The following is a 16,873-nucleotide window of genomic DNA, read 5'->3' on the forward strand; positions in this document are numbered from 1 at the left end:
ATTGTGCACTCTTTCGGTCAATAGCACTCACAAATGAAACAGTATTCCATGCAGAAAGCCCTTTGTATGGCATTCACAGAAATGAATTTTCCAATGAAAATCTCTTCAAATTGATTTCTCAATCTTGATTTGGATTTGATTTTTTGTTAGAGTATTGGAAGGGGGATGAACTAGGATCATTCATTTGTTTTCAGTCTCCTTTTTGTCTATGGAAGGTGGTATACTTGGTATATGTGTCTTATTTGTATAATTTTCAATTTGGCAAATAAATATAAATAAAAATAATAATGAAATTCATTTAGCATTCCCTAGTACAAAAAATAGAAAATCAAAACAACAATAATATAATCATTCACATTTTTCTCAAGTGGCTATTCAATCTTCCGCAGAATGCACCCAAAAATAGTGCCGTCTAAATTATACATAATCATAATAATTATTATTATTCAGAGAGAACAAACAGATTTGTTGTTGGAGTAGCCGACTAAGTACTATGAGTAAATTTAGGTTTTCTCAAAACACCAAGATGAAATTAGCATTTTTGTTTGCAGCACCTCTGACGTAATTGTTAAACGATTGGGAAGTGAATGGGATAATTTCTAGTATGATGGCATCATACAAATGTTCACGTATTAATTTTTGTACGAATAATATTGTTTGTTTGCAGGCTAAGGATAAAATCATGCTCAGTCCGAAAATGCAGAGAACCATAAGAGTAAACGACAATCAACTCATCATGCTCTCCGAAAGAGCTCATTATGATCACTCCCAAACAGGATATTTACACAAAAGGTCTTCCGATTGTAGTAAATGGCAGCTGAGATGGTTTGTTTTGTATCAGGTGAGTAAATTAATTTTAATCGGTATTTCTTGATGATTCTACTCATGGCAAGGGAAAGTTAGGAAAGTGAGAGTTTCATCGGAAATTTATAACTTCTAGTGCAAGTTTCGCACAGGACCGGCATCTCTATGATTCAGGCAGTTCATCTTTTCATATATTCGCTATCGGGTAATCTCAAAGTTCTTAAGCCAGGCCAGTGAATCCCTCGTGGGAGATTGTCAAAAATATTTCGATAATCAATTAATATCCGTTGAAATCATCTTTGATCCATTTCACAGGGTGTATCTCATCAAAATTCCGAAATTCGAGTCTTTCTTGAGAGAAACTGTTATACATTTATGATTCAAAATATTGTTCATCGGTGGCCACAACTTTCTCCCATCTTTCGGGCATCGTACGAATCCCGCATTGAAAAAACTTGTCATCTTTCGTATCCACGAATCGATCCAGTTTTTACTTCTTCATAAGACCGAAAGTGCTGGTCAGGCAGGTCGTCTGCCATTAATCGAAACAAGTGATAGTCCGAGGGAGCAACGTCTAGCTAGAGAATACGGCAGGTGGGGTAGGATTTCCCATTTCAACGTTTCCAAGTATGTCTCCAAAATAAAAAGAAGTACAATTTCCAATAGTGTAATAATATCATACGATATTATCTATCTGGTTAATGTATCAGCAAAATGCCATCAACATAACCATTGTCAGACAGAAGATTTTCACGCTAGGAATCATAATCGAAAGTAACCCAAGGAGAATGCATGTCATCGAGGGAGAAGAGCGATATACCGGTTCCACCCTTATTAGGGATCATCAGTACCGCATAATTCTACCCAAGATGACAAACCAACGAAATAGCAGGAACCTTATTTCGATTATGATTCCTACGTAATAGCGTGGAAATGTTCTATCTGACAATGGTTATGTTGATGGCATTTTGCTGATACATTAACCAGATAGATAATTAATATCGTATGATATTATTACACTATTGGAAATTGTACTTCTTTTTCTTTTCATCATTCATTTCCAAATATCAGCCGTTTCATTTATTATATGTCTTGACCACTTTCTTTACATGGGGTCGAGCATTGTCATGCTGTAAAATCACTTCATCATATCTCTCATTGTATTACGGCCGTTTTTCTTTCAATGCTCGAATCGAGCGCATTAACTGCGTTCGATAACGATGGTCTGTTATTGTTTCAGTCGGTTTTAACAACGGATAATACCCTACGGCGAGCTGGTCCCACCAAATACTGAGCATTATCTGGGAACCGTGAATATTCGGTTTGGCCGTCGACGTGGAAGCATGGTCGGTATATCACCATTATTTTCTGCGCTTGGGATTATCGTAATGATCCTATTTTCCGCCTCCAGTCACAATGCGATGCAGATATCCATCCAGTCTTTGCCTTACAAGCAGCTGTTCACAAGGAAACAAACGCCGTTCAATATCTCTCGGCTTCAAATCGTACGGCATCCAATTTTCTTGTTTCTGAATCATTCCCATGACTTCAGGCGTTTTGAAATGGCTTGTTGCGTCAGTTCCAATGATCCTGTCAATTCTTGTTGAGTTTGACACGAGTCTTGATGAAGTAATGCCCTCAATTCTGCATCTTCGAAAACATTCTCTCTTCCACCGCTGGTCTTCGACGTCAAAATCATCGTTCTTGAAGCGTTGAAACCACTTTTGGCACATTCTTTCACTAATAGCGGCCTCACCATAGGTATTTGAGAGCATTAGATGAACCTCAGCCGCAGATTTCTTCATATTAAAACAGAAAATTAAAACCACCCGCAAATGACGAGAATTTCGCTCGTAAGCTGACACGTTTAGTTGAGATTAACTCTATGATGCAGACACAAATCGATTAATATTTTGATGGCGTTATGTTTTCAAATACCTTAGCTTATTGTATGACATCTATGATCTATTTATTTCGACTTTCACATAACGGTACAGACATCTATTGCAAAACTACGGAAGCAAAGTTGTACACTTAATAATTCTGGCCGAAAATGCTTCCTATTCGAATCACAGCCATCTTCATTTCATTCATCCGTCGCCCAAATTCTGACTTATTCAGTAAAATAAAAATGGTCTTTCTTTCGAGAACGAAAGATCGCAAAATATATTTTTCAAGTGATATACCGGATTTTTCAGAAAAATGTCGAAATTTTTCTTGGATGTCAGAAAAAATATTTGTTTCATTTCATCCACTAACACAATAAGGATGGATCTTGAATTTGTCCTCAGAATATTGTGAAAATATCCAGTTCTTTTTCTGCTATGAAGTCTTCCCTACGAACTGGAAGATTTTTAGTGCTCGTGCATATTCAGGAAACTTCTTGAAAATTTAATCACTCTCGTTTATTTGAGTGGAAACATGAGATGGGTATGAATGGAAGCACAATATGGAAAGACAGTATGTGTCTTTTTTTCTATGGGTTTTTTTCTGGCTTAAAAGTAATTTGCGCCAGATATGGAAATCAGGTTGATGTATCATACAGGGTATTCATTTCAACTTGGTTCATTAGAATAATTTGCCGAATTGCTGAAGTTTTTGGTAGCCAGAAGGTGATCAGAACCATAAAAACACAGTGTGAAATAAAACCTAATAGTTCAGTGACAATAGCTCCAATCAATCTGAAATTATGTTCGCAGATATATAATAACAATTTCTCTATGCGAATTTCCATGTTCAACGCATCACCAGAATAATATGGAGTTCGTGTAGAATATCGAAAAACAAAACAATATATGTATTCGTGAAATCAGATCATACTAGATTTGGTTTATTTATGTAAAATTAGTGAATATTCCTGCCAAATTTCAGAAGGATCCCATTAGAGACTATAATATCATATAAATAAACTAATCGAAAACAATGACATCATAATAAACAACATTTCATATTTGTATACATATGAGTTTGATTTAATTGAATCAAAGACTTAATTGCCTTCTCCCAAAAAAATAGAGGGATATACTAACAACAACAATAAAACAATAAGCCTCATTCCAATTAATGGAATTCCAACATTCCAGGAAGCTTGAATAAAAACTAAAGGAAAACACAACAATGAAAACGTGATTTTCTTTACATACATATGTTTTTCAGCGGCGCATAAATGAACTAGCGCTCCAACGGTACTGACGCAAAATCAGTGATGTGGTTTCCATCGGTCAAATGCTTCTTGCATACATTCTCCTCTGAAACAAATACCAATTAACGAAATACTTTTTAATGATGAAAGATCTTCCTCATCTTTTGATATTGCAATTTGGTCAAATTGAAACCACAATATTGGATTATTTCAGGCATGCTTTTGTTCTGTTTATCAGCGAGTGGGTTGGTATTTTTTAATTGTTTTCGGAATGCGGTGGCTATTAGTCCCTATTGATGGATTTGCATTGATTCTGGTAGAAATAACATTCGACTGCAGGTTTTTTCACCATTTCATGGGTACCTAGCTACCTTTTTGTTCGTTGCATTACCGAATTTAAAATGAATTGAATGGACTCATTCCATAGAATGAATTCAATTTGCATATATAGAAAACAAAATCGAAGCCGAGTTTCAATACCAATATCAACAATAGAAGTTTGAGTAGAAAAGTAACTTGTGAAACAAACGCGTTCAAAACGAATGAATACTTAAAAAAGGATCTATGACACGAATATTGAGTAGGAACCAAGAATCATGCTATTTTTCAAAGATATTTCTACATATTTGAAACATCGAGAGTTTTGCAAAATCTTTCAAATACCTGAAAGACCTTTAGTCGATGGCCAATTGCTTAGCAAGCAATAATATATGAAGAAGTGACAGGATATTCAGGCATGAGTTCAGTGAATATCTTCAACGCTCTTTATTTATCATTGGTAAAATATTCCTGAACGATAATAAAATATTCACTTGGCTTCAGTTCAGAAACTGTATGGAAGGTGAATTTATTTCACGAGTGAATCAAAACGAAGATTGGATGGACTTCTCCAAAAAGGAACCGGTGATAAACAAATAGTCATTAATAAGGTGAAGTGATATTTATTTTGTCATCGTCGTTTGAATCAATTACCTTTCAACCCCCACTTGTTTTCAAGGGCGTAGAAATGGAGGGGTACCTACTGGGTGTAATCTCCCCCCCCCTCCCAAGATTTACAAAATATAAAATTTCAGAAATCTCACAAAGGCGAAGAACGATAATTTCTCCATGAAATGAACCAATAATAATTATTTTTATCTACTCCTATTGAATTATATATTCATTATTCAACTGCTTTTGAGCAATTAATAGTATCTATTAACAAACACCGTGAGTTATAATAACTCACTGCTATAACTCACTATAATGAATCGAAAAATATGGATCTGTGCTTCTATACTTCTCAGCTTCTATTCGATTGGCCGAAAAGGAACATTCCATTATTGTTATTGAGGGGAGGAATGTCCGAGGGAATGTCACTCTTGACGTTTTCAAATTAAGTTGATATCTAAATATTGTGAATGTTTTGATAGAAGCGATTAATTCAGATAGTGAAGATGAAATATTATATAGGTATACATTCCCAAAAAACAAACAGCTAATGTTACCATATAGAATTATTTTCCCGAAAAAATAAAGGAGTTTGAAAAATTTTTCGAGATTGGTGTAGCAGTAAGATCATTGAGTCATCGTTTACAGGGAATATTTTTTGGTATATTTTAATGCATTTTTATAGGCAACTATTAAGGTTTATCAATAAAGTTCTATGTCTGTACTCAATACTGGATTCGAGCTAGCCGAAGCTAGTTCGATTGTGATTGGTGGCACTAAGTTTCCATCTCTCTTGTACGGGATCGAGCATATGTGTTTATTTCTCGTTTCTTCTGTCCATATTCTAAGTCTGTATTTTTTTTTCTAAGTATTTATTTATATAGTCGTAGATAAAGTATAGTATTCAACTTGCGGTAATGGTCATAACTCACTTGATGAATTACAGCACTCGCCTGCGGCTCGTGCTGCAAACATCATCTGCGTGAGTTATGACCAACATTACCGCTCGTTGAATAATATACTATACTTTCCTTTGAAAACCACACGACAGTAAAAAATCGGACCCCTTTACGGTTTATGAGTTTATTATCGCTTTCAAGATGAGTACTATTATTGCACTACGAGCTCGTCTTTGTGCAAAGTTTATTATTTTCCTTTATTTATCCACTTTCTCGGCATTGCCTCTTATTTGCCATCTGTGATTTTGCATTCATCATCGGTATACACTTTCCTGTCGGTTTTTTGTATGATTCTCGTCACAAAATTTTATTATGTACTTATCGAAGAACTGAACTCAGTAATTCGCATCGAAAAATTGTCTGGGCTGTGTTGCAGGTACAATTTATTCTGTTTCATACAAATTGCGATTTATTTGTGAAATCATCAGTTCTGAATTGACTGTATCTATAAAGTGTTCCTAAATTGGAACAAAAGTCCTATAACATAAGTCGGCAAACGCTTTGTTTTTGAGCTACAGGTTTTAAAGTTCAAGTTTTCTCTCATAGCACCTTCCCTTCACGAGATATTTAACTCGAATTGGCATAGATATTCCGATTTGAAATTTTCATTATGTGATATCCTAATTTTGGATGCAAATCTACAGGGTGAATTTTTTCTGGAAGGTACCCGCTTTTTTCCTCCAGAATTATTTTTTTGTGATGCATTGGTAGTTTAGAAAAATTTCAAAAGAAATTCTGGTGAAGTACTACATTTTTTGGTTTGTTGTAGTTTTGTCGTATCCGCAATAGAATTCTCAGGAAAATCCAAATTATTATAAAGTTGCAATAAGGTAGCTGTGATGGATGAATGAATAAATTATAAGTTTTGGTTCTTATTTATCAAATCTGTAGATAAGATTAACAAAGATTCGATAAACTGGTTAAGCATCACAAAAAAGTAGGACTACAAAAAAGACCCTGTATTTCGAAAACAAAGCGTTTACGGGGTTATATATATGTGCCATTTTATTTTTGAAATCATCCAAGGAATCTCTCAAAACTTCCAGTATAAGATAAGAATTATTTCAAGTAATTTGGTTGAAACTTCGTTGTCAATTTTTTTTTCGACAACTTCCCCCAAGAAAAAAAATATCTACGCCCTTGCTTGTTTTTCCACTGAAATATCTATTACGAAAAAAATTTTTGTTATCTTAGAATATTCGAGAGATTATTGCAGTTTGAGCTATTCTCTTTTTAAAACTGTCTTGTCAGTTTTGAATGATGCGGCTCAATAGTTGCAAAAAAGAATTACAATGCGATATCGAGTGATGTTGTTGTCGGGGACAGTATCTCACCCTTACATCTGTCTATCATCCGCGATAACTTTTCAAGAACGGAAAGTTTTTTTTGTTGTGAAATAACCGGATGAGTAGAAAAGTTGGTAACCTCATCCATCACAATACTTTCGCTTTCTGGGTGCTACTACTTGATAAGAACAATGAGAACAATGCGAAGAAGAATGACGAATATGCACAGAACGAGAAAATCTGTCCCTGTTTCGAATTTTCTCCCTCTTAGCGTTTCGCTGGGTATTTTGTGAGGGGCTCTGTATATTAAGGGAAGTTCGGGTTCAAAAGCGTATCCAATCGATTCAGCGGACTTTCGCTGCTCCGTTTGTGCTCTACAAAGGTTCGAACGTGGTTTTCCAGCACCCATAGCTAGTATTTTATGATATGGATAATAACTTTATCACGCATGTATAGAAAAATGGGTTTTCTCTATTTCAGTATCGTAATGAGTTCATTACAGTTCTGAAAGCTGTAATGAACTCATTACAGCATTGTTTCCAGTTAAATTTTCGTTTTGTGGTGTCTAGACTGACTTCCGATTCTGTCGAATGTCATTGTCAATTTTCATTGTCAATATAATATAATTTGGATATAGTGAAATGATTTGCCATATTATTAGCAATTTCTCTTGATTCTGGAGGTGTCAAATCAATTTCGTCAGACATAATGGACTAGTTTTCATTTTTTTGTTAGGGATTAATTCTGAAAATTTAAGTAAAATGAAACAAAAATGTGGAAGAATCATTGAAATATCTCTAGAAATGAAAAAGTTATGGGACTTTGAAGTTGCGCTTGGAAGAATAATTTCATAGTACGTGTAAGTGGCGTGACGTCACACAGTAGACGACTGGTATTCGCAGAGTGCTTACGAATTCATTGGTGTACAATCACTTGTGCCGTTCGTGTCGTGTTTTGTTCGTTACACGATGGCTGAAATAACTTACTATATACATACATATGAATTACTTTTTTCTCTTTTTACTTTTTACTCCTCACATAAATATGTTTTGCCATTGATAGACTTCAACAACCAGTACTCAACTACAAACTGTTTATGAAACGTTTTTTAAATAAATCATCGTTATAAGTTGAACCATGATGAAGCAAACTCAAAAGTAGATACTTACTTGAAAAGTTTGACTCCTTTTATTTCAGCACTGTTTTGAAGAAAAAAACTCCATCACTGCGAATATATCTATTTTAGGCAAATTGTCACTTTGTCCTTTCACGAAGCCTTCTTCCATTATGGTGACATAAAAACAAAACTCGAGTTAAAACTACACTGCACAACTACAAACGGCGCGAGAGCCTTGTCGCGGCTAAGTATTTGAACGTAATTTATGGTATAGCGATCACAGGAAAGTGCCGTGACGTCACAGACCAAAGACGTTCCGCGCTCAAATACGTAAATTTAAATAATCTATTTCTCAGTCATTTATTGATGGATTTTCAAAATTTTTTCACTGAATTATCAGTTTTGCTCCATATTTTAATTCTATCGTGTCAAATATAGTATTATCAACATCACTAAACTAGTTCATTCACGAATTTAATACGTAATTATTAATTATTCCAAAATGCGAAACGTACGATTAAAATTCAAATTCCGGAATATGTCAATTTTCCTAACAGTCACACCAACTGCCGAAATAAAATACAAAATTCGTGGACCGCTTCAAAAGATGACCAGTTTTTTCGACGCGGAATTCGTACGTTGCCCGAAAGATGGGAGAAAGAAGTGGCCAGCGATGGACAATACTTTGAATCAAAAATGTATGTAAGTTTTTTACAATAACTCCTCTAATTTTGGTAAAAACGGCGGAATCAAAGTTGTACGCCTATGTAGAATGGATTGAATTCGGGTTTTATTTTTCATGTCAATTTTTCTGGATATCAATCGCACGATGGTATGAATAGGGTTCCTGGAGCCTGTCAGTTATACTAGAAGATCTTTCAATTTTATCATGAGTAACCAAATTATAAAAGATGAATTGTGCGATGCGGGGACTCTTGTCAGAAAGGAAGTTTCGTGCGTCATTTTGTCACCTCCATACTTGTCGAATTCGATTGAATATACATACATATACATATATTTTCGTCATGCATGGCTTCAACAGATCAATTGACCTTTATCGGTCCACCCACTTGGTCAACTGGATGTAGAATTCCCTGATTACAAGTTCTCTGTTGATGAAAGCTGTATCATTGTTTCTTTGAGCGTTTTTTATTTTGTATATAGGGTGTCTCAAATTTGTTGTCTACAGAGGGGATCTCAGAATCCCTTTGAGCTAACAAAAAAAATAAATAGCACATTTTCGGGTTCGATTTTTGAGAGAATTCATTTGGTGAAAATACTCTGTTTTCGACCTATGAAAGAAAATTGGAAAATGGCGTGAAATGAAGTTCTCATAACTTTTTTATTATTGATGCTATCAACATGAAACAAAACATGCTACAGGCACTTTGTCAGTAGAATCCAATGGTGTTATGATTTATTTTGCATTGTCATTAGTTTCGCACGGCAAATCTATAATATATCAATTTTTTTCTACCACTAAGAGATTCTGAGATCCCCTTACTAGACAACGAATTTGGGACATCTGATACATAAAAGTGCCTTCATCCATGCGTTGATATTCATAAAAACATTAGGGGTGATTTGGAAATAATGAATTATATTCACTCAACATCAGTATTTCTATAAAAAATTGACAACTTTGTGCCTATTTCTTCACAATAATACATCTTTATGATATATTCGGTTTATTTTTGTCTTGAAAAATAATTCCAATTCTAAAAATGACAAAATTAATAATCGACCAAAAGAAAATCTACAAATAACTATAACTGTACAAATTGAGAGAACAGTTAACAAATTGAATAACCAAATTAACATAACGACAGAATTTTTGTATTTGATAATACAATTATATATATTTAAAATTTCCAAAATTGTTTTTTCGATTGTAAATTTCGTTTGTTATATCTATTTCATGAGAATAAGAAGAAAGAAATCTATGACTACCTGAAGTGATTGCTTTCTCTGTGATTCCATACTAGAGAAACAGTTACGTTTAGTGAGTTTGAAGTTTCTCAATTGCAATTTTGGTGAAGTAGATTTACGAGGGGTACTATTTATGTATTGAAAATTAGCCAGGTGAAATCTAATAATGACATCGTAAAATTTGACAGTTTTTGTGTTATAAGTTCTAATAACGTTTGGACGTACTAGCACAATTTTTATTGTTTACAGTAAATTGAAAGTTTCATCTCTGTCAAAATATAGATTTAACTCGTGAAAATTTCCGAGCTAGGGAAATGATGACTTTCGACGTGGTCTAACTCAAGAAAAATGCATCTATCAACTGAATTCAACTTTTGAAGCACCATTTAAAGCCATTGTACAGGGTGGGCAAATAAGCGAGGTAAGCGGCTATATCTCAGGATCCACTCATCGTAGAGACTTGCGGTAAAATTTTTTACCACTAAAATGTACAAGAAAACACACTGGAAATTGTTTTGAAGTTCATACCTCTACCGCAAGGGGGGTGATAGCTATCGTCGAGTAGAAAAATGAATTTTACTCGAAAATGTTTCATATGAAGTTGAAGAAAAAATATCATCACTCTAATCCTTGTAAAATTCTCTATCTTTTTGAATTGTCACTTTCGATTTTACGACATCAAATAAGGGTAGGGGAAAGGGAGAAATCTGACTGAGTGAAATGCCTGTAACTTCAGTTTGGCTCAACATTTTTGAGCAAATTAGATCTGGTCTGAAAAATAATATCTTATTGATTGAGGACAAAATATAGTCATGATAAATTTGTTTTTACTGCTTTCAATAGGGGGCGCTGAGTCATAAGTTCATCAAACAAAAGAAAGTGGCCAAAAATGAAAACTACATTTGTTAGTTTCTCAGGAAAAGAGACCGAGAATAGGGCATCAGGTTTTGTCTATCTCCTCTGGTTCAAAAGTTGTAGTGCTAAAACATCGAAATTTGCCCACCCTGTACAGTTTTAGTAATTCGTGAATTTTCTTTTGGTTGTTTATTAATTTCGTCATTTTTAGAATTGGAATTATATTCCAAGACGAAAATAAACTAAATATATTTTAAAGACGTTTTATTGTGAAGGAATAGACACAAAATTGTCCATTTGTTCATATTTATATTGAATATCCTTCATCGAGTAGACTCATTAAAACTTCATAATCAGTATTTCTGATTTTTTCGTTTCAAATAAAAATCATCTCCAGCTAATAAAACACCTAATAGATCCTCCGGAGATAACACGATGAAGCCAATTAGAAGAAACGGGTTTTCTGATGCGCAGCGATCCGTTCTGACAAGCGATGCTCTATTACCACCACCCGTTGCAATCACGCAGATGTTCGGAGCGCTTTGAGCCGGTATTGTCGGCCAGAATAAAGGAAGAAACGAGAGGCTGTGCATTATGGAAATTCGAAAGCCGCACGTGCAGCAGTATATAAAAAAATTTCCCAACAAAATATTTTCTGGAAATTGATTCCTCGCATATCACTTTGTGGAATATAACTTTAATATTAAAAAAAGAAAATAGAATAAAACACTTGACTATACGTTTCACAATTATTAATAAAATACACTGATCAACAATTGCTAGGGATCACTTATGAACTTCTCTTCATTTGTATTTTTTTCAAGTTATCTCGTGAATATCTGTACATTATATGTTCTCTAAGGAAAAAGTAAGATGTTTTGAGTTGATTATATCAAAGTCTTCCTCACTTCATCGGCTCTTGTTCACAAAATCGATTATTATCTGTAGGCTGTTACAGGTGGAGTGAAAAGCAATGTGGTATTTGTTATTGAATCTGTTTTTTTCTCTCGTTCAAACATATAAGGTTACAATAATTGAAGAAATGAGAACAATATCAGCTTATCAGTCATGCCGAGAAGACGTTTGGCTCCTGTGCAACTGTACCAAATCATACGGTGGATACAGGAAGGTTTGTCCCAGCGAGAAGTGTCCCGGCGGTTGAATGTTTCGCAAAGTGTCGTGAGTCGGGCTTGGAATAGGTTCATCCAAAACGACTCAGTAACTTATGTTCATGGGGGAGGTCGGCAGCGCAGTACAACAGCTGCCCAAGATCGTCTTTTGATCCTTAATGCTAGGAGAAATTCCACTTACCCGGCGTCGCGGCTCAATAGATCACTGAGAGTTGCAACAGGAGTTCTAATTTCGAACCAGACTGTAAGACTACATGTTCGTGGTTTGAGAGCACGTAGGAGGGTACAACATCCCCGTTTGAATAGGGAACACCGGGTTCATCGACGGCAATGTGCTGAGGAGCACCGCAATTGGACACTTGAAGATTGGAGCCGATGTTTATTTACGGATGAGTCTAGATTTCGTTTGGTCAACTCCGATGGACGTATTCTTGCTTGGAGGGAAAGAGGTCGAAGGTATGCAGAACAGTTTATGGTACCCACAACAGCTTTTGGCGGAGGTTCTATATGTGTATGGGGAGGCATTTGTTTGAACCAACGCACAGAGTTGGTTGTTCTGCAGAACACCAACATGACCAGCCAGAGATATCACGATATGATTATTGAACCCATAATTGTTCCGTTTGCGGCTGCCGTGGGCGAGAATTTCATTTTAATTGACGATAATGCCCGTCCACACCCTAGTCGTCTGGTTAATGAAGCGCTAGAAACTCATGCTATTGATAGGATGGACTGGCCAGCTCGCTATCCAGACATGAATTGCATCGAACATGTCTGGTCTGAGATGTCTAGACAATTTTCAACCTTAGAACAACCGATCAATAACCTGGAGGACCTTTCTAACACTTTACGGGATATTTGGACGAATTTGCCCCAAAATTTTATAAATCGTTTGATCGAAAGTATGCCTCGTAGGGTAGAATGCTTGAGACGAGCTCGTAGAAGACCAACTAGGTACTAGCTTAACCGAAACTTCAGCCTTCTTGTGGTTTCATCATAAAATTTTTATGTTTTTCAAACACAGAATTTTGAGTGTTCCTAATAAAGTCTTTTTTTCTCTCCAACTTTCCATTTTTTCATTCTTTTCTCAAGTGAACCATATTATCAACTGAAAATACTCTGATATCTGACTAAATTTATAATCTTGCAGCGAATATTTCAGAAATAAATTTAGAACAAGTAAGTGATCCCTATCAATTGTTGATCAGTGTATATAAAATCTTGTTAACATGCATGTTTCGGGATTCTTCCCATAATTAACCACGTGAATTCGTTGAGCACAAACGTGTTCATTCTTTCGAATTTTACCTGGTATCTAATATAAATGATTATAATATCACAATTGCCTTCGAATTATTATTAATAATAATAATAATAACAGCTAAACAGACATCGAAAACTTTGCAACGTAAAATAAGAACATTGATGACAAAAGCAAACAAGCACCATCCGAAAAGCTGCATTGAGAGGACTACACTGCCGAGAAATAAAGGAGGCAGGGGTCTAACGGACATCATGGAACTTGCTTGTGGGCAGATAGAAAGCCTACGGGAATTTTTCAGAGATCAAGCAAGTATATACATCAGAGTTCTACACAATACTGTGTGAAGCAGACGAATCAACACCTTTTCAACTTTACAAGGAGCAATTTTTATACAACCACCAGACAAACCAAGAAAAACTGCAGAGATGGAGAGAGAAGCTTCTGCATGGAAGACATTTCAACGAGGTGAACCAGGATCATGTCGACATTGAAGCGTCGAACTATTGGCTAACATCAGGTGTAATGTTTCCAGAAACGGAAGGTTTTCTTTTAACCATCCAAGATCAAGTGATCTCAAGGAGAAATTACTGCAGGCATATCATAAAGGATCGAACTATTACTGAAGATCGATGCCGATATGGGTGTCCAACAAATGAGACAATCCCATATCAAGGAAGGATGTCAAATGTTTGCAGGAAATGAATATAAAGAGAAACGATGCAATAGAAAGATTACTAGACCTAGAATTGGCAACCATATTAAAACTAATTCATTCTACATCTACATAACTAATCCATACTACAAGTACCGACCGGAGACCATCCTGGAAAACGTACGCTATGAGCTATACTGGGATCGTACGGTTCTGACTGATTAAACAGTTTCTTACAACAGACTAGATATATTACTAGTCGATAAAAATCAAAAGACAGCATTACTCTTCGTAGCAATACCAAATAACAACAACATGCGTCAAAAGGATATAAAGGGACCTCGAATGTCAGATGAAGCGTCAGTGGGGAATGATATCAACGAAAACAATTCCAATTATCATCTCAACAACTGGAATAATACCCAAAAATCTCAAGAGGAATATCAAGCAACTAATGAAATAATAGCATTTTTTAAACAGTTCACATTTTACCAACTCAACAGTTTAATACGAACAGGTGAATGGTTGTACAGAATAATGGCCTAGTAAATGGGAGAACATTCAAATTTAGTTGTTACATGAGCTGGAATACATAGTTGCAATGTTTCTGGTGTAATAGTGATGGAAACCTGATAATTTAACCGTTAATTGTTCATGTTCCTTTAAATGAATTAAACATCTATAGATGAATAAACTAGGAATAGTTGAAAGTTTATATCTTCCAAAAAAGGCTTACATGAATCACGTGAATTCAAGTTGAAAATTAAACGTAATACATATTTCCTCCTGTCTCCACTTTCAACATCTGACATCTAGTAATCTTTATGTACTTGTGTATATTATTTTATATTCAGATTTGAGAAAGGGATGAAACCTGAAACATTCATGTCAATGAGATTTTATATATTTTATAAAAATATTGTGAAACGTATGGTCTAGTGTTTCATTTTTTTTTTCTATAATTAATATTAATGATTTCTTTCAGTTAACCTCTACCGTTGAAGAAAATTCGTTTCGAAATCTAGGTATCCGAAAAGCAACGCTGATAATCAAAAAAAAAAGTTCAAATTAATTCTGGAATTCTTTCGTATATTTAGATCAATGAATGTTTCTTCAGGTGATTAAACTTCAGCATAAAATTCAGATCGCTAATGCTTCAAGGAGGAAGAGGAGATAGGATCGAATTCATCAACAACACAGCAATTCGTTGATTTATTTATTTATTTATTTATTTATTTATTAGAAAGAAGAACACAAACAGGTATTCCAACCCAATACAGTATTCACAATTCAAAAAAACAAAAAACTTTATCATCATACAATCTCAGCATTATATAAACCTAACCCATTGTACATATACTTATTTTAATACTTAACCTAGAAACGCGAAAAGAAAACAAAACAGTTCCCCTGCACTCCAGAGAGAAAAAAAAAATGCAGAGAAACACAATATAATAATAAACTAATAGGTACACATCATGAACTTATTCTTCAAACAATTTTTCAGTTGAACAAGAGAAATATTGAAAATATCGACATCAAGAGACAATGAATTGAAAGTTGACATAAATCTACATAGTGGCGAATTCTGTGTAACATTTAATCTACGAAAAGGTATAGCAAACAATTCTTTAGATCTTAACTTCCTCTCAGGAACCCGAAATGTTACCTGCTGAAGGAGGCTCGGGACAGAGAGGACACCATTCGATATTTTGTACAACAAACATAAATCATTTAATTTCCTACGATCTTCCAAGCTGATCAAATTAAACCTCTGTTGAGCTTCTGCATAATCATGGTTATCAATTTGAAAGTAATTACGGAAAGCAAGGTGTTTCAAAAATTTATGCTGCACGCTTTCTAATCTCTTTATATAATATTTGTAATGAGGGTTCCAGATTGGAGATGCGAAATTGAGCTTACTCACCACAAAGGCATGATATAAGGTTAAAACTGATCTATTTCTCCTAAATGATCTACCGTGTCGAAGGACAAATCCCAGCATTCTATTCGATGACGAGATGATGTTTTCTATGTGCTCAATAAAATTATTATATATTATCTATGTGCTCAATTAAAATTGATTCGTGCATCAAAGAGAGATGTCTCCCTTGAAGCTACAGGAGTTCATGAGAATTCTAAAGATGAACGCTTTATTTAGATTCGATTCACCCTGACATAAACTAACAGGTTGTCAGTTCCCTAATTTGGCAATGGAAATGAGGCAGTTGATAATGAAGTTTGAAATTAACATTATTTTTCATGTTGATACAGTATTGAAAAGGGTAGGTAATTTGAATTGAGGATTAATCCTGAATGAGAGGCTCGATGTTCCGAAAAGTTTCATTCTATATTTTTGCGTATCAAGGGCTTAGATTTTTTCGACAACAACGTTTACTCATGTCTGTTATGTGAAAAAAAGAAGTTTGATAACGAAGTATGAACCGAATTACTCGAATAAATTTTTTTATTACCAATTTGGTTGTTCTCACCTTATACTGGGTGTTCCTAAATTAGAGTCACGGAAGAAAAAAAGAGATTCCTTGAGTAAGAATAAAAAGTCCCGTGGATATGAGCCCGTAAACGCTTCGTTTTCGAGATACAGGGTGTTTCTAGTGTGTCGTACTTGCTTATACAGATTATCAAATCTTTATTACTCTTCGCTACAGAGTGGGTAAATAAGTACCAAAACTTATAATTAATTAATTCATTACAGCTTACTAGCTGGATCTTCTAATAATTTGCAGTTTTGAAAACTTTGAATTGGAATTTCTATGACTAAATAAATCGAACGCGGAATATAAT

The 16,873-nt window shown here is 34.8% G+C and overlaps 1 protein-coding gene across 4 annotated transcripts in view; it reads left to right on the plus strand.

The window, feature by feature from the left end:
• LOC123685875 (ras-specific guanine nucleotide-releasing factor 2-like) overlaps positions 1-16,873 on the plus strand; it is a 136,532-nt gene that overhangs the window by 71,889 nt on the left and 47,770 nt on the right. For all 4 annotated transcript variants that reach the window (XM_045625736.1, XM_045625738.1, XM_045625739.1 and 1 more), the window contains exon 2: positions 668-841. In XM_045625736.1, the coding sequence (XP_045481692.1) occupies positions 683-841 (159 nt within the window). In that variant the 5' untranslated portion in view covers positions 668-682. The remainder of the gene's footprint in view (positions 1-667; positions 842-16,873) is intronic.

The sequence above is a fragment of the Harmonia axyridis genome, chromosome X (genome assembly GCF_914767665.1).
Source record: "Harmonia axyridis chromosome X, icHarAxyr1.1, whole genome shotgun sequence".
Lineage (NCBI taxonomy): Eukaryota > Metazoa > Arthropoda > Insecta > Coleoptera > Coccinellidae > Harmonia > Harmonia axyridis.